The 21,314-nt window shown below is 54.0% G+C and overlaps 6 protein-coding genes across 6 annotated transcripts; 3 read left to right on the top strand and 3 right to left on the bottom strand.

Moving 5' to 3' along the window:
- Positions 1–611: 611 nt before the first annotated feature.
- Positions 612–2,030, top strand: M406DRAFT_70487 (uncharacterized protein; the record flags this gene model as incomplete). The annotated part of the gene is made up of 2 exons (XM_040925352.1): positions 612–1,126; positions 1,241–2,030. 2 exons carry the CDS (start codon positions 612–614, stop codon positions 2,028–2,030), a joined length of 1,305 nt encoding a protein of 434 aa, XP_040775965.1.
- Positions 2,031–4,463: 2,433 nt separating this feature from the next.
- On the bottom strand, positions 4,464–6,615 carry M406DRAFT_61978 (uncharacterized protein; the record flags this gene model as incomplete). Its single annotated transcript, XM_040924756.1, has 4 exons — positions 4,464–5,435; positions 5,514–5,938; positions 6,024–6,537; positions 6,595–6,615. 4 exons carry the CDS (start codon positions 6,613–6,615, stop codon positions 4,464–4,466), a joined length of 1,932 nt encoding a protein of 643 aa, XP_040775966.1.
- Positions 6,616–8,380: 1,765 nt separating this feature from the next.
- On the bottom strand, positions 8,381–9,435 carry M406DRAFT_322828 (ribosomal protein S30). Its single transcript, XM_040919699.1, has 5 exons — positions 9,321–9,435; positions 9,189–9,238; positions 9,104–9,119; positions 8,902–8,977; positions 8,381–8,790 (listed from the first exon to the last, which is right to left on the bottom strand). Exons 1-5 carry the CDS (start codon positions 9,341–9,343, stop codon positions 8,767–8,769), a joined length of 189 nt encoding a protein of 62 aa, XP_040775967.1. The 5' UTR covers positions 9,344–9,435; the 3' UTR covers positions 8,381–8,766.
- Positions 9,436–9,642: 207 nt separating this feature from the next.
- M406DRAFT_278706 (uncharacterized protein) lies at positions 9,643–11,367 on the top strand (the record flags this gene model as incomplete). The annotated part of the gene is made up of 3 exons (XM_040918358.1): positions 9,643–9,715; positions 9,784–10,655; positions 10,823–11,367. 2 exons carry the CDS (start codon positions 9,643–9,645, stop codon positions 10,572–10,574), a joined length of 864 nt encoding a protein of 287 aa, XP_040775968.1. The 3' UTR covers positions 10,575–10,655; positions 10,823–11,367.
- Positions 11,368–11,606: 239 nt separating this feature from the next.
- Positions 11,607–13,312, top strand: M406DRAFT_61976 (uncharacterized protein; the record flags this gene model as incomplete). The annotated part of the gene is made up of 3 exons (XM_040924755.1): positions 11,607–11,770; positions 11,960–12,270; positions 12,405–13,312. 3 exons carry the CDS (start codon positions 11,607–11,609, stop codon positions 13,310–13,312), a joined length of 1,383 nt encoding a protein of 460 aa, XP_040775969.1.
- An 818-nt stretch (positions 13,313–14,130) lies between these two features.
- On the bottom strand, positions 14,131–21,030 carry M406DRAFT_42237 (uncharacterized protein; the record flags this gene model as incomplete). The annotated part of the gene is made up of 5 exons (XM_040924187.1): positions 14,131–14,425; positions 14,486–19,575; positions 19,671–20,470; positions 20,567–20,632; positions 20,718–21,030. 5 exons carry the CDS (start codon positions 21,028–21,030, stop codon positions 14,131–14,133), a joined length of 6,564 nt encoding a protein of 2,187 aa, XP_040776215.1.
- Between the last annotated feature and the right edge of the window lie 284 nt (positions 21,031–21,314).

Here is a 21,314-nt window from a genome sequence, read left to right on the forward strand (position 1 = left end):
CTAAGAGATGTCGTTATCACTGACATGGATGACGAATTTTGAATTTCTTGCGAATGGGACAAAAGATATATCTCAGCTTATAGGCGAGAGAGAAAACAAAAAGGTGCACTATTCTCTTTTGTTGTTGTCTCTCTTTCGTGCTCGTTACCCTTCCCCCTCGGGGCCACCAGTAACAAACTCTTCTGTCGGATATTTGGTGCTGAGTGCAGTGTAACCCCCCTCATCATGTCTGCAACGAGCACCGTTTTTGGCCCTGCAAAAGGACGGCCGTAGCGGGTGTATTAAGGACACACAAAGAAAATGCCTCGAGTGAGGAGTCCTTGAGTCGAGGCCCGATCTGCCGCACAGGGACAATGGCGTTGCTCGTGAGGCGGGGAAAACAGGTTGGGGGATGGGAGGTATAGGACTTTCTTTGTCCCTTCGACAGTCGGTGAACATGTTGCCGCCGTTGTCTTTGGTATGGGAAGGACGTTGGACATGAGGGTACAGATACCACGGCCAGAAAGCTTCAAAGGAGAATCGAAGAAGGGAGAAGAAGAAAAAAAAACACCTTCCATCTTGTTTTTGGCAGTAGACGTCACGTTGGGATGTTGCTCAACGAGGAAGGCACGATGAGATTGAGGTTGAAGCAGGCCTGCCCTGCGTCGCTGGTAACAGCCTCACAGCCGCTCATTCTTCCCGTCCTCCTTCTCTTCCCCCTCCTCGACAGCACGCAGGCCACGCACTCGTCTGGCCTCCGCTCGATAACAATGACCTCCCTCGAGAGCACGACCACCACCGCCTTAACGATCACTACCTCTTCGACCCGCACCATCACTCTCACCGAGGTTACAGCTGCTGCCGCTGCCGATACCACCACAGCCTCCAATGTTGTACCCGCACCTCGCGTGATGACCAAGGCAGGCAAGATGTATTCATTCGAAGGGTGCTTCGGGCATGGCAAGCACGAGTCGATCGGGGAGATACTGGGCCCGGGCTACACAGCACCGTGGGCTGCCAATATGTCACTATCACTATGTCTCAACATGTGCAACTCGGCTGCCGCTGCTGGAGGAGGAGGAGGAGGTGGTGGTGGTGACTCCAATGGAACGTCTTCTTTACCCTACGTTGGCGTCTCGGATGGCGAGTATGTTCATTTGCTACGTGCTTGCCGTTCTCTACCCTAAAGACGAGTCCTCGCGCTATGAGCTTGATAGCAGGGCAGTTGTTGTTGACCGGGCCTTCGCACTCCGTTTCCTAGATCATGCTACTGCAGCGCAACCCTCACCACGACAGCCCCCATAGCACCGACCAGTAACTGTACCATTCCCTGTGTGGGTAACAAGACTGAGGCCTGTGGCGGCAGGGCCTTCATGTCGATCTACAAGCTGGCCTCGGACAACAGCACAGCAGTGGCCCCGAAAATCAACAACGCTCCTCTCCCAAGCGACAGCGCTGGGGCCAGTAACGGTAATGTCAGCAGCAAGTCGAGGCGAGGGGTAGCTGTGGGAATCACGGCAGGGAGCATCGCAGGGTTTGCCCTGCTGATGCTCTTGATATTTGGGTGTACGAGACGGTGGACCCAGCGGAGGGCGGCGACGGCGGCGACGATGACGACGACCTCGACTCGACATAAGGAGAAAAATGCCCCGGAGGTGGACGTGGCGTCGGCCAATGACCCCATCGGGACAGTCTTCTCCGATAGCGACGATTGTTCCATACGTGACGTCAAAAGGGTCGACCTGGCCAAGCTGGACGGCGTGGTCCTGGACAATGCCTCCTCGACACCCATGTCGTCCCCACGTGCTGTTGGCGCCGTTGCTACCACGACGGGGGCCGAGTGGCGGGGCGAAGACTCCAGCCCCCTTACGCCGAGGACACCGAGGGCCATGATGGATGGGAGGCCGGTGACGATGTCGCTATGGCCCCAGCCGCCGGAGAGCATCGCACCGAAGCATGGGCTGGGCGAGCGGGCCTGGCATAGGCGGAAGTTGTCTGTCCCATTCCCGCCTCCGGGTGGGAGTGACACTGGGAGTGGGAAGAAGAACTAAAGCAATATTGGAGGATTCGATCTTGACTCAGTTACCTGGACGAGAACTCTTCGGAATAGTGATCCGAAAGAGGGTACTCAAGCTGTCCAAGGGCTGTCTGTCTGCATGTGTCAGTAAGAACAATGGAAGTCTATATGCGAGCAATGTGTCATTGGAAAGTGTTGAGAGAATGTAGCACGAATTCAACCTGGATGTCTCCCTCCTCTTCAGGCAAGACATTCTGGCAGTCTATACAAGCAGGAATTTATATGTAATTCCTTCAAGCACGGATCCAGACAAATTCAACCGCAAACATGTGGCTACGAAGGTAACATTGACAAGTTGTGCGCGTATGTATGGCACCAGCCACCCTACCTCCTAATCGTATGAGTGAGCCGCTTGAACTGAGAAGATCCTTTTTGATAAGTTTGGTAGCGAGCTTCGTTTGCCTACTGTTTTGGTGCTTGCACAAGCCCATATCATGTTTTGGGATGATGATGATGGTGATGATGATGATGGTGATGATGATGATGGTGATGATGATGATGGTGATGATGATGATGATGATGATGATGATGATTGGGTCACATTTTATTTGATTTGACTGGATCAGTAAGCCGATCCCTCCTAGTGTCTCGTCGAAGAAATCATATCTAAAGATGAATGGGAATCATAGAAGGACGACGGCTTTACTACGGTGCTCTAGGTACTGATGTAATACAAGACATCAAAAAGATGGAAGAAAGAAGAAAGGAAATCACCATGGAACCGAACAGGAAGCGTTCATAGGTGGGCAACAGTCTCGTGCCTTATTGTTTGTACTGTCGTCCGGGAGTTTGCATCTCTTGGACGGAGCTTTTTGTCTGTGCTGTTGATGTTATTGTTGTTACAATATCATGACCCCTTTTTTGTCATTATACGGTCACAACCAGGGATGGCGTGTCTGTGTTCAAGTCGATATCCCATTTTTCTAGCACAATACGAAGGACTGGTATTGACCATGCCCGCATTCCATGTAGCACTGCGATCAAATATGATTGTGATCAAGTGCACAGTCATGAGGATACTTCTTACAGCATTTTTCTCACTGCTAGGTCCTTACAAGAATGACCGCTACCACCTCAACATGGCAATAATAAATCATTACAAGCCAGCATCTGTATATGCTGTTGGCCTCTCCTTAAGAAGTCCAGTCTATCCTCTCTCACATCAGCTACAGAATCACCAATTCTTCTTCTCTCAAGCCCTCCCAGAGCAGAGTCTTGACCAAAAACATCCATAGAGAGCCCCCTCCTAGCCCAGCCTGCCAGCGCCATGTCACACCCCCCCCCCCCCCAACACCCCCCAATCTGGCGGCACTCGCACAGCGGCCGCAGACGAGCTCGCGCTCGCCGTCTGGCTGCCCAAGAGCCTGGCCGTTGCTAGTAATATTCCCACTCACAGCCTCCGCGACGACGGCAGCCACCCACAGTCCTCAACGTCACGCTCCCGTCCGTCGTCGTGACCGTCTCACGTTGAATGTTGAGATGACTTCATGCTAATGAGTTTCTCGAGCGAGTAGGCTGGTTTGGATGGGCTGATATAGTCAAGAGATTCGTTGGTTGAGTCAAGGTTAACTGTTGGAAAGTGGGTCGGGATTTTTGATCTGATTAGATTAGATTGACAGCCGCTATTGGTGGGATGATGAGGGTATACAACTTAACTCAAGTACTTATATGTAGAGCACATTCGCCTCCGTCGTCGTCGAGACCCGTATTCAATTCTAGAACTTATGGACAAAGAACAGAAGAAAGAGCACTCGCTATGCAGCTTGCGGTACGATGAGTGAAATGGAATATTCGAAATCCATTGTTTCTATTCTTGATCGACTGAATTCTTCTTACCTTCGAAACGCATTTGCTTGGACAGTACGACAGAAAAAAAAAAGAATAGCAGGCGAAGCATAATAACCTACCTCTCCAGGAATTTCTCGGCATCCTGATCTAGGCCCTCGACCATGCCCATGATTCAACACCCTGACAACCATGTTGCCTGCCATGTTCTTCCTGCCAACCTCACCTGCAGGACACGGCGCCAGGATCTATGCTATCAAATCCCGCCCCAACTCCTCCTGACGATCCAATGTGTGCAGTTTGTTGTACAGCGCTCTGATGAACCAATACCAATACCAATACCAACGACAAATGACAAAGTCGTGTTCGTGTCCTCCCCTGGAGACAGATCATACCGCCCAATGGTCCGCTTCATGAGTCTCAAGCTCGTCCGTCAGAAAATATCGTAGTCGCGACCCTTCCTAGTCGGGCTTGCACGGTCGACGGTCACCTGCCCGACGTAGGTCCTCACTGGTGAGGAGGACTTCACAGGCGAGAGTCTCACAGGTGTCCGCAGCACCCGCTCAGCAGCCCTATCTTTGACATAGTAGGGCTGCTGCTGCTCAGCACCCAATTGCTGACCCTACAGCATCGTGCCGAACAATCCATCCGAGGTGATGGGTTTCCTTCGCGGGCTGCCGGTATCCTCGTCTGCCTTCCTGTGACGGAAGGTGAAGCCGACGAACAGCGACTTGCCCATGTCGTCGTCGCGTTCGGCCATCTTCTCCAGTGCCGTCTGCTTCTCGTGGACCTCCTTATACTTGGCCATGTCGGCCTCGTTGGTGAAGTCGTCGAAATAGCCCGCGTCCGTCTCGGAGTCCAGCTCAGGAACGAATGGCGCCTTAGTCTCGCGCAGTGCATCCCAGTCCACCTCAGCAAAGTATTGATGCGCAAAGATGTCCTTGGTGTTGGAGAAGCGCTTCGAGCGCGAGTTGATGCAGGTCGTGATGAAGGTCCAGGTTCTGTTAGAGAGGAAGTAGTTGGGGTCTTCCCATACCGGCCTTTTCAGCACCTCTTTCCAGTGCTTCAGATTGCGCCACGTCTCGTCCGGGGTGGCTCCGGCGAACGGAGGGAACCCAGTCAGAGCCTCGAACAGCATACATCCGAGACTCCAGTAGTCGACTGTGTAGTCGTATTCCTCACCGCGGAGCACCTCTGGCGCCATGTAATCGGGCGAACCGACGATGGACTTGGCATAATTTGCATCCTTGTCTCTCATCGATCTGTACCCGTCTCGACGCTCTGCCACGGTCCGCTGGTCCATTGGCTTTCCAAAGGGCACCGAGGTCTCGGAGGCCTTCTCCAGGCGGACTCGCATCGACTCGATCTTTGCAGGTGCCAGGAAACCTGCGGCCAGGCCAAAATCGGTCAACTTAACGTGACCAGACGAGTCCACGAGGAAGTTCTCGGGTTTCAGATCACGGTGGATGTAGCCGAGCTGGTGGAGGGCATCTACGGAGCAGAACATCTCTGCAATGTAGAACCGAGCATGTCGGTTCGAGAGGACACCGGTGTTGTTCAAGAGCGTACGGAAGTCACCTCCAGGTACGTATTCCTATCAATTTTTTTAGGTCAAGCTCATATCAAGAACGTAGCACATCGCCCGTCCCTTGAGAAGTAGGAGCCTACTCACCATAGCAAGGTAGATATTCTTGTCATCCTGGAATGAGTACAGGAGGCGAACGAGCCACTGGCTTTTGGCAGTGGTCAGAATGTCTCGCTCAGTTAGGACGTGGCGGACCTCGTCCAATTTGAACAGCAATGCCTTGCTCATGACCTTCAGAGCGCAGACCTCCTTCGTATCCTTCTTCTGGGCCAAGAACACCTGACCGTAGCCTCCCTGTCCGACCTGTGTGAGGATCTGGAAGTCGCCCTGGCGAAGTCGCACTCTCCGCTTGCGAAGGTTAGCCCGCTCACGGCCAGTGTACTTGTGCCACACCTGCTTGTACGACGCCTCGTCGGTCTCGGGAGGGGCGGGAAACTCGGCCTGAAAAGCATTGAGCCGATTCTGACGGTTGCCGACGTAGGTGAGGAGGTCGAAGTAGTAGTCGAGGAAGTCTGCGTGCGTGTTAGTGTGTCGTTCCTGCAGAGCATCGTGTTCTCCCTCGCGGGGCAGCTGGCAGCTGAATGGTTTCCTTCTTACACAGTTGGGTCACATTGACCATGCGTCTCACATTCGGCTTCTGCAGGATCTCACGCTCCTCGGCCGTAAGGCCGCGTGCAGTGTCGAACTTCTTGGCTGGAGGGGCCCCTCGAGAGCTTTGATATATATCCTGTCTGGACAGCGCAGCATGGCTTGGTAGGGCCGACAGTGTAGGAACGGTCTTGGATGCGGCGGGTGGAGTGTTTTCCTGGCCCTGATGTTTTAGTGGCGGGGAGGGGCTGCGCTTATGTGTTACACTATCGTCGACCAGCAGCGTGGCGTTTGCGACGTCCGCATCAGGCGGCTGGAAACCGTTTCCCTTGCCAGGCGAGAGGCCCTGGACGACGGACTGCGGACGGCCCAGCCTGATGGGGGTATCAAAGACGTTGGCGCCCAGCTTTGGGTGGTTCTCGTGGGCCTGAGGAAGCTCATGGGCGCCAGGTGGGAAGGACCTCTTGCTGGGGCTGCCCACAGGCGTGCTGGCGGGCTCAATAAATGTGTTCCTGACGGGGGTCTCGGGGCGGCCCAGATCGATCTTGTTGCTATTGTCCTTGCCGCCGGCCGCGAACACGTTGGACATGAAGTTGGCCATCTTGCAGGCGTGCTGTGCTATCAGGCGGGCTGCGTGATCGAGTCGCTTTATTTCTTGTCTTTTTTTTTTTTTTTTTTTTTGGAAACGGTGCAGCGACGTTACTTGCGGCCCAAACGTCGAGTGTGGCTGATGCTCGACGGCGGGGTAAACAAGAAATAATGACGAGGGGGACTTGGGGTGGTACGTTGTCGAGTGGTTGCGATGCCAGCCAGCAGAGGAGATAAAGACGTGTCGAAATGACAAAATGCGCAAACAAACACACAAGACAAGAGATTGTGATGTTGCAAGGCCAGTGCTGCGTCGATGATTGGGCAGTGGTAGGGAAGGCGCATGCCCGACTCGAGCTGACTTGAGGTTGACACGGACAAACGCGCACCCTCACATGTGAGACTGGGCCAACAAGCGGTGGGGTTTGTTTTGGCGGGATGCGGTTCTGACAATGCAACGGCAAGGAATGGTAAATGAGTTGCAGAGGAAGACAGCCCACTTTTGGGTCCACTGCTGTAGTAGCAGGAAATCCGCCGCAGCGTCAGCGACCCCGCCGAAAACACCTACTACCACTGGCCCTGTTGGTGCAGCAACAGCGCGCTAGAACGCGCCAGAGATCCCCAAACTTTTGCATTCCAGGCCCCCAGGCTCTTCCCTCATCAGGGATGTCCCTGACGACCTGCAACACACCCTTTGCAAAGTTCTACCAATGGGCACCGGTAGTATTCCAACTATCGCACATATCTTTTTCCCCTCCAAATCTGGAACGAGTCTGCTTTATTTGATGAAGCAAAGTGCAGGCTGCTGAGTGGCCTTGATTGAAAAAAAAAAAGAGCCTCTGTGAATTAAGACATGTACAGTATGATCAAGGCGATCAGACCTAGCGGCACGAACCTTCCTTCCATAAATAGGCATCAACTGGAACAAGTCTAGACGTCTTTTGTGAGCCTTATGTGTGACAACGCGATTAGAGCTGTTAGCAGCTGGACTGTGTATAGAGGAAGGCTCTCCATATCTCTCTCTACGAAATCACTCCGCAGGCAATATGTTTCCCGGTGCAAGCAAGGCGTCAGGTAAGAATACAGTCATCTCAAGATTCGGATAGGTGTTCGATCTCGAGCTCTATGTACGGTAGCGACGAGGTCTTCGCGGCTTTGACGATGAGTCTCCGTCAAAGAATTTGAACTCTACGGAACCTTTCCGCATGATTACTCACTGACTTCTTTTGCACCTCCGACTTGATGAGGGATCCGTTCAGCATGCTACATGTGCAGGCGCCTTGCGACGAGGTGGGCGTTATATGGCTCAACGGTTCCCTTGAAAAGTCCGGACTCACTTGAGAATGACTTTGAACGTAAATAAGACTTGAGTCCGTTTGATCGAAACTCGGGTTCTCCAGACTCGTCGTCCCAGCGCCGGCTGCTACTGCCGGCTGGTAGGAATCGCTAACGAGACGGTTATATGGAACGGCTCATTCGGTGCACTGCGACAATGGGTGACAACATATGCTATATTTATAGGCCATAAGGCACGTCCAGCCCAGTGACTATTCCGCACGATTCCACCTCCAAGAACTGTCCAGGAATGTGACATGGCGGGGACCGGTGTAGAGGTGAGGGCGAGTATTCCAGTCTGTGGCGATACAAGGCATCGTGGAACATTGGGAGTTTGAGATTAGACGACGATGAACAGCGGTCTTTGAATCAAAGTACGAACAGCAGCAACTTCTGCGACAAAGCCGATAGCACAGATGCATTTCAATTGGATAATTCACTCTTAGTTGGCAACAAGGTCCAAAGCCCAACCCGCCCTTTCTAGTCACAAAGGCTCCATCACAGTATGGATCAGAAAGATAATTGCGTTTGTGTGATCAGACAGTCGATCGAATTCTCTAGACGTTCGTGAAGACTGAATTAGGCGTCCTCGGGCGCCCGGTTGCGAAGGACCCCTACGCCGAAAAGCAGTAGAAACACAGATGCAAATTCCATGATGCCCGTAGCCGATCTCGTTGTAAAATGAAATATCCTTTTCAGAAATTCGTCCCTTCCAATTTCCGGAGACCGCCGGCCCAATCCGTAGAGGGTAGTCCTCTAGTCTTCTGGTCCATGTTGTTCCGATGCCCGCCCGTCACCAGTTCATCCCGCCGAAGCACCCGGTGTGCGCTTACGAGGTGGGGTTGGGGTTCATCTGTCGCGCTGTGTCAGCCAGAGTTGCCTTCTCCTTCAGGGGCACAAGACGCAGGGCAGAGGGTGGCACAGCCATCCATCTGCATCTGCTTGCGGTTTCCTTGGTACTGACCTTTCTCTTGCCACCGGTGAGCTGGACGTTCACGAAGCGGCGAGTGTACTTGAGCCTCTTCATGGCACGGCCCTTACTGCTCTGTTGTCAGCATAATCCAAGACATCTCCTTCTTCTTGTCGCATGTTGGATCGACTTTTGAGGGAAGGGAAAGGGGATTCGTTGATCGAGGGTCGCGCGTCGGGGGTTTCATCACACGTACGGCAGCTTCTTCTTCTCTGTATCAAAGAATTTTGTTAGTATTTGTGTATTTATCAAGAAGAGACGAGAATTTCGACATTGCGCACCTTGCTTCTCAACCTTGGGGGTCTGAGACTTGACCTTGCCGGCACGGGCCCTGTTTGTCGAAGAATTTGTCAGAAATTTTTCGCCCACTTGTTCGTCGCTGCAGCAGCCAGCCTGACGCCGGTCGTCCTTACAGAGATCCGTGAACCTTTCCCATTTTCGATGTTTATTTGGTGACTGTCGATGTTGATGATCGGTGTCTGGATGGTAGGGGGGGGGGGACAGTCGATGGTTTGTCGATTGAAGGTTGTCGGACGGTGATGAGTCGTTGGAGGAATTCTTGGTGGGTTTGCTGAGGTTTGCCCCCGCTGGCAGTGGGCGGCGAACCGATTCGGGCTAGCACCACAAATCACGTGCAACTTGTCGGCGTTAAGATAAAACCACGATAAGCCTAGTAGGAGGGAAGATCAAGAGGTGACGCTCTTAACCTCGACATCGTACAAGCAGACCGACAGAATGGCCAAGGAGAAGAATTACAACCCGGTGCAGGCTCAGCGGAAGGCCGACAAGGCTAAGGCTATCAAGAAAGGTGCGCAATCTCCTAGTTCTCTCCCTTTCCCTTTCGTTTTCTCTGACGACTAACTTGGTCTCTGTTAGGAAAGGCTGATGTTGCAGCCAAGCGCAATGAGCGCCTTGCAAAGCGCAACCCGGAGCGCATACAAAAACAAGTCGATGACCTGAAGGCAATCGCCACTGGTGGTGGCAAACTTACACGACACGAAGAGCAGCTTCTGGAAGGCCTGGGAAAGGAGCTCAAGGCAGTGCAAAAAGCTCGCGAGGCACTCGGCGACGCAGCACCTCAGTTCAGGCGCGACGGGCCACCACGCGACGGAAACAATGACCGAGGAGTGCTAGGCAAACGGAGACGAGACTTTAATGATGCCCAGTCGAGCAGTGACAGCGATGTGCCTGAGGACGTCAAGGCCATCCCCATGCCGAGGGACACGCCACCGCCCATCCCGAAGGAGTTCATGGATAAGTGGTGGGCCAAGAGGAGGGCAAAGAGGAATACAAATGCCAACACTGAGCCGCTTGGGCGTGACAGAGGCATTGGCGGGGAGGGCGGTAATGATAACGAGCGTTCTATGACGAAACCACCAGCACCGGTGGTCGAGAGCAAGACGGTGTACGAAGCCAAGCCCATGGTGAGGGATCTAAGGAAAGAGGCTGCCGCCTTTGTTCCGACCGTTGTGAGGCAAAAGCTGGATAAAAGCCAGGGCAAGGGCGGTCTGATGGAGCCCGAGGAGGCGGACAGGTTGGAGCAAGAAGGGTACCTGAAATCTGCAGCCGCCATGACAACGGATGGCCCGTCGACCGAGATCGAAGATGGTTCGGCACCTGCACTCAGGCATGTCACCATGGAGGAAATTGAAGACGACGAAGACTGAAAGAAAACCAAAACAAATTGTCTGGGCGACTCAGCCACACAAGGAATGAATTCACCTATAGTCGTGGAGATATCGCAAAAGGTATTGCTGAGCCACGCACGTCTTTCACGGTTTGTGAGTACCTACATACCTACCTATTTCACACACTTCCCAATAAGGCCCTTACCGTAATCATATGGAAATTGTAGGACACGTCAATCAATCCATATCCTGCGGCATTCCTTGGCAACTAACAAGATCATGTCCAGTCCACGTTCTACAATGAAACATTGGTAGCCAACTGTCTGGGCTCCCATCTCAGTGGACTGCCAGCCTCAGGTGCTCTAGCCTCTGCAGACATAGTATTCCGGCTACCTTTGGTGGCCTCGTGCTATGACAGCAAGTCTCCTTGCTGTTCGAAACATTTAGTATGGTCCAATGAGAGGCGGACTCGATCCGCGGCCACCACCAAGAGGCAACACCGACATGTCGAACAGAGACACATGCTAATGGCGAGAGTACGAATCTGAGGGACAACGGTGGACTCTGGTTTGGTGGTGCCACGCCGTAAACGAGTCTTCACAATTACGTGCAAGGTATACTGCCAGTTATCACAAAATTAACCTGAAGGAGCAACATTCTCCCGCTGGACTCCTACTTCTGACAAATGGCGGGGTTACGGATGACATGTGCAAACTCGTGATTGGGCATGGAGGAGGATGTTGGGAGTGTGGCATCCTTCTCGTCTGCTCTGCCGCCTCGCCTCCTTCAGTCTGGGGATAGCATAGTCAATATTTCAAATATCTCTTATCCCAAGGACCCATAGAATGTCGGCTTCCAGCGGGTCTCCACATCAACTGACTGGGGGGGGGGGGGTTGACCCATCCATCCGAAAACGGAAGCAGACCGGCAAACGATTGTTTGGTGGAAGGCGTTGAATCTAACAAAATAATGACGACGGGTGTGATTTCAACAAGTCGACCGTATGCGCTGTTGAGTTGATGATTTAGTTGAGCACGTGCTACTTTCCCAGTTCCGTTCAAAGAGTTTGTCATGGCTATAGAGACTCTTCCAACTCTAAACAACCTTGAGAACAACTGGACATATAGCAGTGGCGGTAGCGGTGGTGGTGGTGGAAGCGGTTCACTATGGGGGGACTCGGTGGCCGTGAAGGCTCCATACGAGCCAGCGAACAGTTCGGGCGCGGCTGAGCTCAGGTCGCGGCACGAAGAGATGGAGGAAATCGACCACGACTCTGGCTCGAGATCCGACGAGATGGAGGATGAGAAGGAGAAGAAGAGCAGCCAGGCGCCAGACATGGCAGCCAACCTACCCACCGCGCCTGATCTGCTTGTTGTTCCAAGCAACCCCGAGCCAGACCTGCGCAGGCGCTCAACGTCGTCCAGCACAGAACATGAGACCTACCCGGAAGGTGGCCTGCAGGCATGGCTCGTTGTGTTTGGCTGCTGGCTTGCCCTCATCGCCTCTCTGGGTCTGCTTAACACGCTGGCCACCTTCCAGACGTACCTGACCACACACCAGCTGGCGCACTACAGCGACGGCACCGTTGGGTGGATCTTTTCTCTTCACACGTTTGTTGTGTTCTTCTTTGGGCTGTACATTGGTCCTCTATTTGACAAGTACGGGCCAAAGTGGATTGTCCTGGCTGGTATGCTCTGCATTGTCACTGGCATGATGCTGTTTAGTATATCCACCGGTATGTTTTTTTCTTCTTTTCTTGTTCATTCTTTTTCTTCATATTAAACGTGATATCCACTCCGAAATGTTTTCTACGTGGCTGGCCATATAAATGAGTGAGAATGCTGAATCGACTCATCGTGCCTCTCCAAGAACTCTGGCACTTTATCCTATCCTTTGGTGTCCTTACAGGCCTGGGCTGCTCCCTCATCTTCATCCCCTCCTTTGCCGCGCCGGGCCACTACTTTATGCGCCGGCGGGGGTTCGCAACAGGCTTTGCTGCAATGGGCGGCTCCATCGGCGGCATCATCTTCCCGCTCATGCTCGAGTCCCTCTTCCCGCGCCTGGGCTGGGGCTGGTCGATCCGCATCGTCGGCTTCCTGTGTCTCTTCCTCTGCGCCATCGCCAGCCTCCTCATCCGGCGCCGCCTGCCCCCGGCCAAGAACGCCAGCCCGCACCCAGACTTCCGCATCTTCAGGGACCGCGCCTTCTTGCTCACCACCGTCGGCGTCTTCCTGATGGAGTTTGCCCTGTTCATCCCCCTGACCTACATCTCGAGCTACGCCCGCGCCGCCGGCTACAGCAGCTCCCTCTCCTTCCAGACCGTCCCGATCCTCAACGCCGCCTCCGCCCTGGGCCGCGCCCTGCCGGGCTACTGGAGCGACATCATCGGCCCCTTCAACATTGAGCTTCTCATGATGCTCCTCTCCATAGTCGCCTGCTTCGCCATCTGGCTTCCCGCCGGCTCCTACACCGCCGGCCTCGTCCTCTTCGCCGTGCTCTTCGGCTTTGCCTACGGCGCCTTTGTGAGCACCACGCCTGTGTGTGTGGGCCGCCTGTGCAAGACCCAGCAGTATGGGCGGTACTATGCCACCTGCTACACCGTTGTCAGCTTTGCCTGTCTGATTGGGGTTCCTATTGCGGGAAATATCTTGACGAGTGATGGTGGCGCATACTGGGGGGTGATTGTCTTGACGGGGTGTTTGTTTGTGGGGGCCTTTGTGTGTTTGGGGGTTGCCAAGGGGTGTAGTGTGAACTGGAAACTGTTGGCTATTTTTTGAGGTGCTTCGGGTTGTTTATATGTGTCATGTGCAGGTGCAAGAAGAGCAGGAGGAAGTCCTAACCTCTCCCTTCATTGTACTAGATCTTAGTAACTGTACCATAACACACCACAGGAAGTTTTCGGCTGGTTGTATTCATATCGCCAGTCATTATCTTCCTCTCCTTTCTCTCGACCAAGTCAAGCTACTGGAACACCAAGACAATCACATTCTCATCCAGACCTCTTCCCAACAACAATCCCACCCTACTGTTTCAATCTCGAATGTTTCTTATCATATTCTCAACGAAAACTTGCAATATCAGAATGACCTCTAATTAATCTATGACTGTTCATGACCAACCACAATGGTGACATCATCCTCAACTTCTTGCTTTATTTGGTCAACATGGTAAGACAATGCAAAACATTAATATAGGCATCATGATTTAGTGTGAAAGGTTTGACAATGTTATATGCATAGTTAAAGTAACTATTCGTCGTCAGCGAATTTTGCATTCTTTAGTTGAGGTCCAAAAAATTGTCCAAGCAAGGGAGATAGATCATCGACGTGCCTTTCAAAAGAGAGACTCCCCACGTGAGAAAAAAAGAGACGTAAAAAGTTACAGCCAGTTCCCGCAACGTATATCATAACACAATTTGAGAAAAAAGAACAGAAAAGGACAAATCCTGGCGCGTGGAAAAAAGGAAGAAAAATAGCAGAACGCCATAGGCTTGCCAGCGGGTATAGTAGCATAACTCCCACAAATCTCTAACAATACTTGAACATTTTCGTCCTCATACATTATCCTCCGCCCCCCCTCCTTCCTTTTCTCTCTCTTAAACACCCCAGCCTCCCTTCTCCGCAATGCTCCTGGCAAGCTCCATGATACTCGCAGCCCCGATGACCTCCATGTCCGTGATCTTGACGCCCAAGTTCTTGAAGATCCAGCTTCGGAAGCTGGAGGTCACGAGCGAGTCCACCCCGTACGCCGTCAGGCTCTTGTCGGCGTCCATGTCGGCCGAAGACATACTGAGAGACGCCGACAGGTAGTTGATGCAGCCGCGCAGCACCACCTCGCACGCATCATCCAGGCCGTCCGCGTGCCGGAGGGCCAGGGCCAGGGCGCGGCCGCTGTTTTGGGACGACTGCGACGAGAAGGACCCATTGGTGGTGATGGTTGTAGTAGGCGACATGCCGCGGCTACTGTCGTCGGATGGGGCCTGGGGCTGGTCGATCTGGTTCAGGAGCTCGAACAGCTTCGTCTCGGCCCAGTACGGGTCCGAGACCTCGTTCTGAAGAATGAGCCCCCCTGTGCCGACACCAGTGACGACCTGCGGCGGCAGTGAGAGAGGGCCGCCGTGGCCGCCACACATGGCACGCTCGACGAGGAAGAGGTAGTCTTCCAGAAGCACCATGAAGAAGCCGCTGGCCTTGAGCTTGGCGCAGGTGGCGTCGTCGTCCTCGAGCATGCCCGCGCCTGCGACTGGTCCAAGGTCAATCGAGACCGAGTGCATTCCCTTGGAGGCACGGTGCCAGGCCAGCGCGTCCTGATAGCAATTGCCAGCTGCGTAATTTCCCTGGCCGCGGTTGCCGATGACACCTGATGCCGACGACAGGAAGATGAAAAAGTCCATATCCTGCGGCAGGACCTGGTGCAGATTCCACGAGCCTACGATCTTGGGACGTGTCGTGGCAGACCACTCCTCGTACGTCATCTTCTCCCACACGGCGTCGGCGATGACAGCAGCGCATTGCATAGCACCCTTGATGGGTGGCATGTCGGCGCTGGCGAGGGCCTGTCGGAGGGCCTCCTCGTGGCAGATATCCACAGCAAGGGCCTTGGCAAGAACGCCACGTTGTGACAGTGACTCCAGGAAATCGACGTCCTTGAGGGCTTTGGCACCAGATCGTGACAGGAAGAGCAAGTAGCGAGCACCACGGCAGACCATCATTTCGGCCGCTGCCTTGCCCAGCCCGCCCAGACCGCCGGCTAAGACGTAGGTCGCATTGGGATCCAAAGACACTGGCTTGAGAGGGTTTGTGCCCAGACGAACCACAGAACTGTCTGTAAAAGTCACAGTGTTCAGATGTCGGCCAGGCCTGGCAGACATGGTCTCCCAGAGATCATCTAGGTGCTCCACGCGTTCCTCGAGCACGAGGCTGTCGGGACACTTCCCGAGCTGGCCTGAGAGTTGCAGCTCGAGTACCTCTGACCACGCCTTGGAAAAGACCTTTTGGCGCTTCTCAAGCAGAGCAAAGAGGTCAAACTTGTGGAAGGAGATGTTGGCGTGTTGAGGGATGACAGCTGTGGTTAACATGGTCGCATTGGCGTTGACGATCAGAAAGAGGTGGCCATTCGTGGCGACGCATTGCGAGCTCAGATCGAGGTGGGCAGGGGATGGCGAGAAGAACAGTTCCACGCCAGCTCCTCCTGTCAGACGCATGATCTCGTCAGGGAAGCGATCGTTGGTCGTGTCGATGATGCAGTCCATGGGAATGTCGTAATTGGTGTGGATGAAGTCTTTTTCCTCTGCATTCAGGACGCCAACGAAGGTGGTTGCTCCAAGAGCCTTGGAGAGGCGAAGGACTGCGTCGCCGTATGGGCCGCAAGCACGATCGACGAAGACCATATCTCCCGAGGAGATGCATCCGACCGTGGTGAGCCCATAGTAGGCAGTGACCAAAGCAGTCGGGCTCAAACCCCGGATTGATGACCGATCTTGAAGCTTATGAACGAAGCTTTGGTTCAAAATAATGGAGGTTTTGATGGTGCTTCGCGCCAGAGCAATCACAAGGCTGCCGATAGGGAGACCAGTGACGTTGTTCCCCATCTCTGTCACCGTGCCGACGACGTCAGCGCCCAAAACACTCTCGCTGCTCTTGCCCATGATGGTTTCAAGATCAATGGGGAACAAGTGGGTGCTATCGACCGTGATGCGGACTTCGTTGGCGCCTAGAGGTCGTTGGACCGACGCGTCAGTCACAAAATATGTGCTCTTGATGTCAGTGACATGGCCAACTTTGACTTCGACAGGGCCTTCGATCTTCTCCAAAGTCAACTTCTGGATCTGGATCGCTTCATCATCCCCTTTTTCGATGACGTTGTTCAGTGCTTCCAGAGGACGCAAGCGAGCACCGAAAAGCCTGCGATCACGCAGAGAGTATTCAACTTCAGGAATAATGTCCAGATTAGGCTTGACAAAGGAAGACTTGAATACCCATGTGATTGCAGACGCCGACGCCGACAGGGCAGCTTCGCCCTGGCTCTGAATGGTACCGAGATCCAGAGTGACAATGCGTTTCGACGAGTCCTCCGAGCGGATGGTCCTGGCCAGACCGTAGAAAGGCGCCTTGGCGGGGTTGTCGACCGCATTCTGAGCACCCGTCGTGACCCAGAGCAGGCCGCTTGTGGCCGTCAGAACCTTTTTGAGCAGAGAAAACGTCTGGGGCTGCATGTCGAACAGGAGGGACTGATCAATCTCGACGAGGGAAATACAAAGCTGGTGCATGTGCTGCTCGGACAGCTGTGACAGGCGAACGGGCTCAAGACTCGGCAGCGCAAGATGACGGAGCACAAGGGTTAGTTCCGCCGAGATGTTGCCGTCTGGAAGCAAAAGAATGCCCGTTTTCCCCTCGTCGACAGCAGTCGTGCCATTCGTGTATGAAGGCACAGGCCCTAGATCATGCCAGAACATCTCGCTGCACAGATTTCGGTTGCTCGGCAGAAAGCTCGAGGCGTCGGAGGAGATTTTGACAAACTCCATCCCCTTGACGACAACCATGGGCTTGCTGAATGTCGCATCAGACATGACAATATCAGCCTGCGCCTCTCTAAACCCCTTGAGCTGGGCAGTCGCATAACCATGAAACTTCGCACCGGCACCGCGGAGCATGCCTGGGGAAAAGGTGATCTGGCGGATATAGGAGGGTACCATGGTAGAGTCTCCAATCGCAAAGACAGTTTGAAACATGGTGTCGAGGGTCGCGGGGTGGATCAGGTGGTCATACTCGAACTGTGCAGGCATCTTGGACTTTGTATCTGGTATGCGGACAATACTGGTGCAGGCCCGCTGACTCTTGGAAAGGGCAACAATGTTTTGGAACATGGGGCCATAGTTCAGGCCAATCCCATCCAGACGCTCGTAGAGCTGTCGAGGGTTGATGGTCCGGGTGCACTCAGAACTGAGCTGCTGGTAGGTGCCGTGGTGGTCCTCCCCGTGAAACATCGCCTGACCTGGCACGCCAGTAGCCTTACCGCTGTAGAAGATGGTAAAGAGACCTTCTGCGTTCTCCTGCCAGTGTCCATACTCTGTCCTCGTCATTATTGAGAAAGAGTAGACAGTCGAGCAGTGCGTCGCGTCAGGCGAGGGAACCTTCATCACCTTGGTGTTGAGAATGTGTTCCAAGCCGTGCGGCCCTGCTGGTATGATGACCGGCTTGATGATGTTAAAATTGGAGATCTGGTATGCGTCCACTGAGAGTGATGGTTCGCTACACTGTCTTGCAGCTTCCAGGGCCATAGTGAGAAGACCAGAGGCCGGGTAGATGATGGTCTTCTGGACTTGGTGGTCTGCCAACCAGGGGTTCTCTTCAAGTCTGAAGAAGCCGCGCCATCGAGGGTCCTGTGGTGTTGATTCAACAAGAGGCGCGCCGATCAGGTCCTCGCGGCCATGCTTGCGGAAACGAAGGGCGGTGCCCAGGTGTGACTCAAACCAGTAGGACTTGGAGTGATTGAAAGGATAGGGAGGCAGATCGACAAGAACCTGCGGCAGGAAACCCTCCTTGCTCTTCCACACCCAGGAGAGCTCTAAAGGAACACCCCGCGACCAGATCTCCCCCAGAGCCTCAAGCATCGTGACTGAGGCTTGGTGATTATACTTGAGCAGAGGAATGCAGCAAAATTCCTTGCTCTTCCTGGAGTCAATCGCGCTGACAATCTCCCGGATTGGTCGGTTCAGCGTCACAGATGGGCTGACCTCAATGACAAACTTGGGTTTCACGGCCTTGTACATGGCGGAGAAGGCCTGGTTGTAGAGCACAGGCGAGACCAAGTTGGCAGACCAGTAACTCGCATCAAGCAGGGCGCCGTCAACAATCTCTCCAGTCACGGACGAGAACATCTTGGGGCCTTGGTTGCTCGTCAACGGAGTGATGCCCTGGAGCGACTGCTTGTATTCTTCTTCGACAAGCCGCATGTGATGAGAGTGGTAGGCGGTCGTGACAGCCAGCACTGTGTACCACACATGATCGGCAGCCAGCATGTCAGCGATGTGAAGAATCTGCTCTTCATCGCCAGACAGAGTGACAGACGCAGGGCTGTTTTCGCAGGCGATCACAACAGACCCAGGGGCGACCGCCTTGACATACTTCCTGGCCTCAGCAGCTGAGAGACCCACGGCTATCATTTGACCTTTGATCGCGGTGTGCCGGTGCACAATGGAGTTGGCATACTGTCCGCGTCGAAAGGCGATGAGCCACGCGTCCTCCCTAGCGAGGTAACCAGCGGCGTAAGCAGCTGCAATCTCACCAGAGGAATGACCGACCACAGCCTCAGGACAGATTTTGGAAGCCCTCAGCAGGTCGACAAGGGCAACCTGTACTGCCGTAGTCGCAGGCTGGGCAAACTTGGGCTCGTGGATGCGGCTGAGGGCAGGATCATCTTGCTGGAGCTCTCTCAGGAGATCGAAGTCGCTACCGACGATCTTGGACAGGTACTTTGAGGCGCCAACAAGGCTGTTGCAGAAAGGCTCGAACTCCATCAGCTCGCGGCCCATGGCGTGCCACTGGGCGCCCTGGCCGCAGAAGACCATGGCAAACTTGGGTTTGCCGGTATTATCGGCAGCGAAGCGTTGGATCTTGTAGGCTTCTGGGTCGCTGAGCCGCGCAGCTAGTCGCTGTGCCGACTGGGCGACAACGAAGGTCCTGTACTCGAGCGTGGAACGACGGGATAAAGTATAGGCGTAGTCGGCGAGGATGCTGGCATCTTCAGCATGACTGGCGATGAAGGGCGCATGGCCTTCAGTGATCTTGGCGATGCCATTCTTCTCATGGGACGAGATGAGGCACAGCTGCGTGCTGGCAAAGGTCTTTTGTTTCCTATTGACAGTGCTGCTGCCTTCAGTCGTGGGCACAGATCGGTGGTTGCCAGGCAAGGCTCGCTGGGAGAGATACGTGCCAGCATCGTCGAGGATAATGTGGGCATTCGTTCCGCCAAAGCCAAAGCAGTTGACACTTGCTCGTCGAAGACCATCCTTGGGCCAGGATGTGAGCTTGGTGGGAACCTAAGAAAGAGAGAGAGACAAGAGGGAGGAGGGAGGAAAGTCAGCCTTATCCGTATTACATAAGCATGGGATTCCCAACGTAACTTCATGCCTACCTTCACTTTCCACTCTTCAAAATGTATTTCGGGGTTGCTGATGGAGGGGTCGAAGTAGAGATTCTTAGGAATTTTGCCCCTCTCCACAGCCATGACCGCCTTGATCAGCCCAGCAACACCAGCTGCGCCCTCCAGGTGACCAACGTTGGGCTTGATGGACCCGACGTAGATGGGGTCGTCGGCGTCGCGATTGCTGCAGAACGCCTTAGAAACGGCAAAGGTCTCCTTGGGATCGCCTGCTGGTGTGCCTGTACCGTGGCACTCGACAAAAGCAGTCTGGTCGACCGCGAGTCCCGCCTCCTTGTAGACGGCCTTGATGTTGGACAGCTGTGCAGCGGCGCTGGGCATGGTGATACCAGGCGTTTTGCCATCTTGGTTGACTCTGGACCCTCGGATCACCGCGCGAATGGTATCATTGTCCCTCAGCGCATCGTCGAGCCGCTTCAGAACCACCACACCCACCCCCTCACCGCGCCCGTAGCCTTCTGCCTTGTTTGTAAAGGTATAGCATTTGCCATCCTTGCCAAGGAAGTTCAGTGCTGTCATGGGCATCATGGTTGCAGGGGTGAGAATCATGCCGACGCCCGCGGCAATGGCAAGATCGGCCCGTCCCGTCCGTAGGTCCTGGCAGCCATTGTGTACCCCCACGAGGCTGGCGCTGCAGCCCGTGTCGACAGTCTGGCTGGGCCCGCGGAGATTGAATTGATACGAGATGCGGTTGGCAAGGATGGCATTACCTGTGCCTGTGGCTGCGTACTGGGGTGCCCAGTCTGAGTCACGAAGAACAACTTGCTCGTAGTCTGAAGAGTGGGGAGAGAGAAAATAGGAGTGATTAGCCATCACTGTGCTTTGATACTTGATGAATCAATGTGTTGCGATGGGCAGGGCCTATATACCTTTGACGAATGTGCCGACGTTGACTGACGTCTCTGATAGATCAAGAGACTCTTTTGAGTATCCAGCTGCATGTAAAAATTCATTAGCAACTGCTGTGCTGCGCCAATGGTGAAAGTAAAGAACAAATCAAAACGCATTCCATGGACTTACCATTCTCGAGAGCCTGGTATGTGACCTCCAGCAAAAGGCGCTGCTGCGGGTCGATGGCCTGTGCCTCTGTCTGTGAGATGTTGAAAAAGGACGCGTCGAATGCCTTGATGTTGCCCTTGAGGAAATGCGCGCCTTTGAAGCCGATGGAGCCCTGTCTACTTCCGCTCGGGTGGTAGAAGCCATCGATGTTGACGCGGTCGGCTGGGAATTCAGACCAGGCGCTGTCGCCCTTCTGCAACATCTCAAAGAGAGACTCGACATCCTCACCATCGCCGGGAAATCGACAGGCCATGCCTACCACGGCGATAGGCATGACCTTGTCTGGATCTGGATCATGATCCATCGTGGACTTGGTGAGTATATCTCGACCCTTTAACGACAAGAGCCGTAGTGGGACTGAAAGGGCTGGATGTCTGGGATGTGAGATGGAAAGAGGGTGTGAGGTATGGGGAATAGGTGTGCGTGCGTTGCGACCCAAAGAGCCAGCATGGGCGTTGGTGAAAACGGATTGAAGTTGAGTGTAAGCTGGAGTCGTTTGCAGAGAGAGAAAGACTGGGTGAAGGGTTAAATACACCAAAGGTCCAGCGCTGGGTTGAT

Source organism: Cryphonectria parasitica, assembly GCF_011745365.1.
Source record: "Cryphonectria parasitica EP155 unplaced genomic scaffold M406scaffold_5, whole genome shotgun sequence".
Lineage (NCBI taxonomy): Eukaryota > Fungi > Ascomycota > Sordariomycetes > Diaporthales > Cryphonectriaceae > Cryphonectria > Cryphonectria parasitica.

Excerpts from the sequence above, each read along its gene's own strand:
- M406DRAFT_322828 (XM_040919699.1), bottom strand. The coding sequence starts at position 9,343 with ATGGGAAAGGTTCACGGATCTCT. Across the intron at positions 9,239-9,320 it reads GGAAAGGTTCACGGATCTCT|GGCCCGTGCCGGCAAGGTCA; the intron begins GTAAGGACGACC and ends TTCGACAAACAG. Across the intron at positions 8,791-8,901 it reads TCACCGGTGGCAAGAGAAAG|ATGAACCCCAACCCCACCTC; the intron begins GTCAGTACCAAG and ends ACAGCGCGACAG.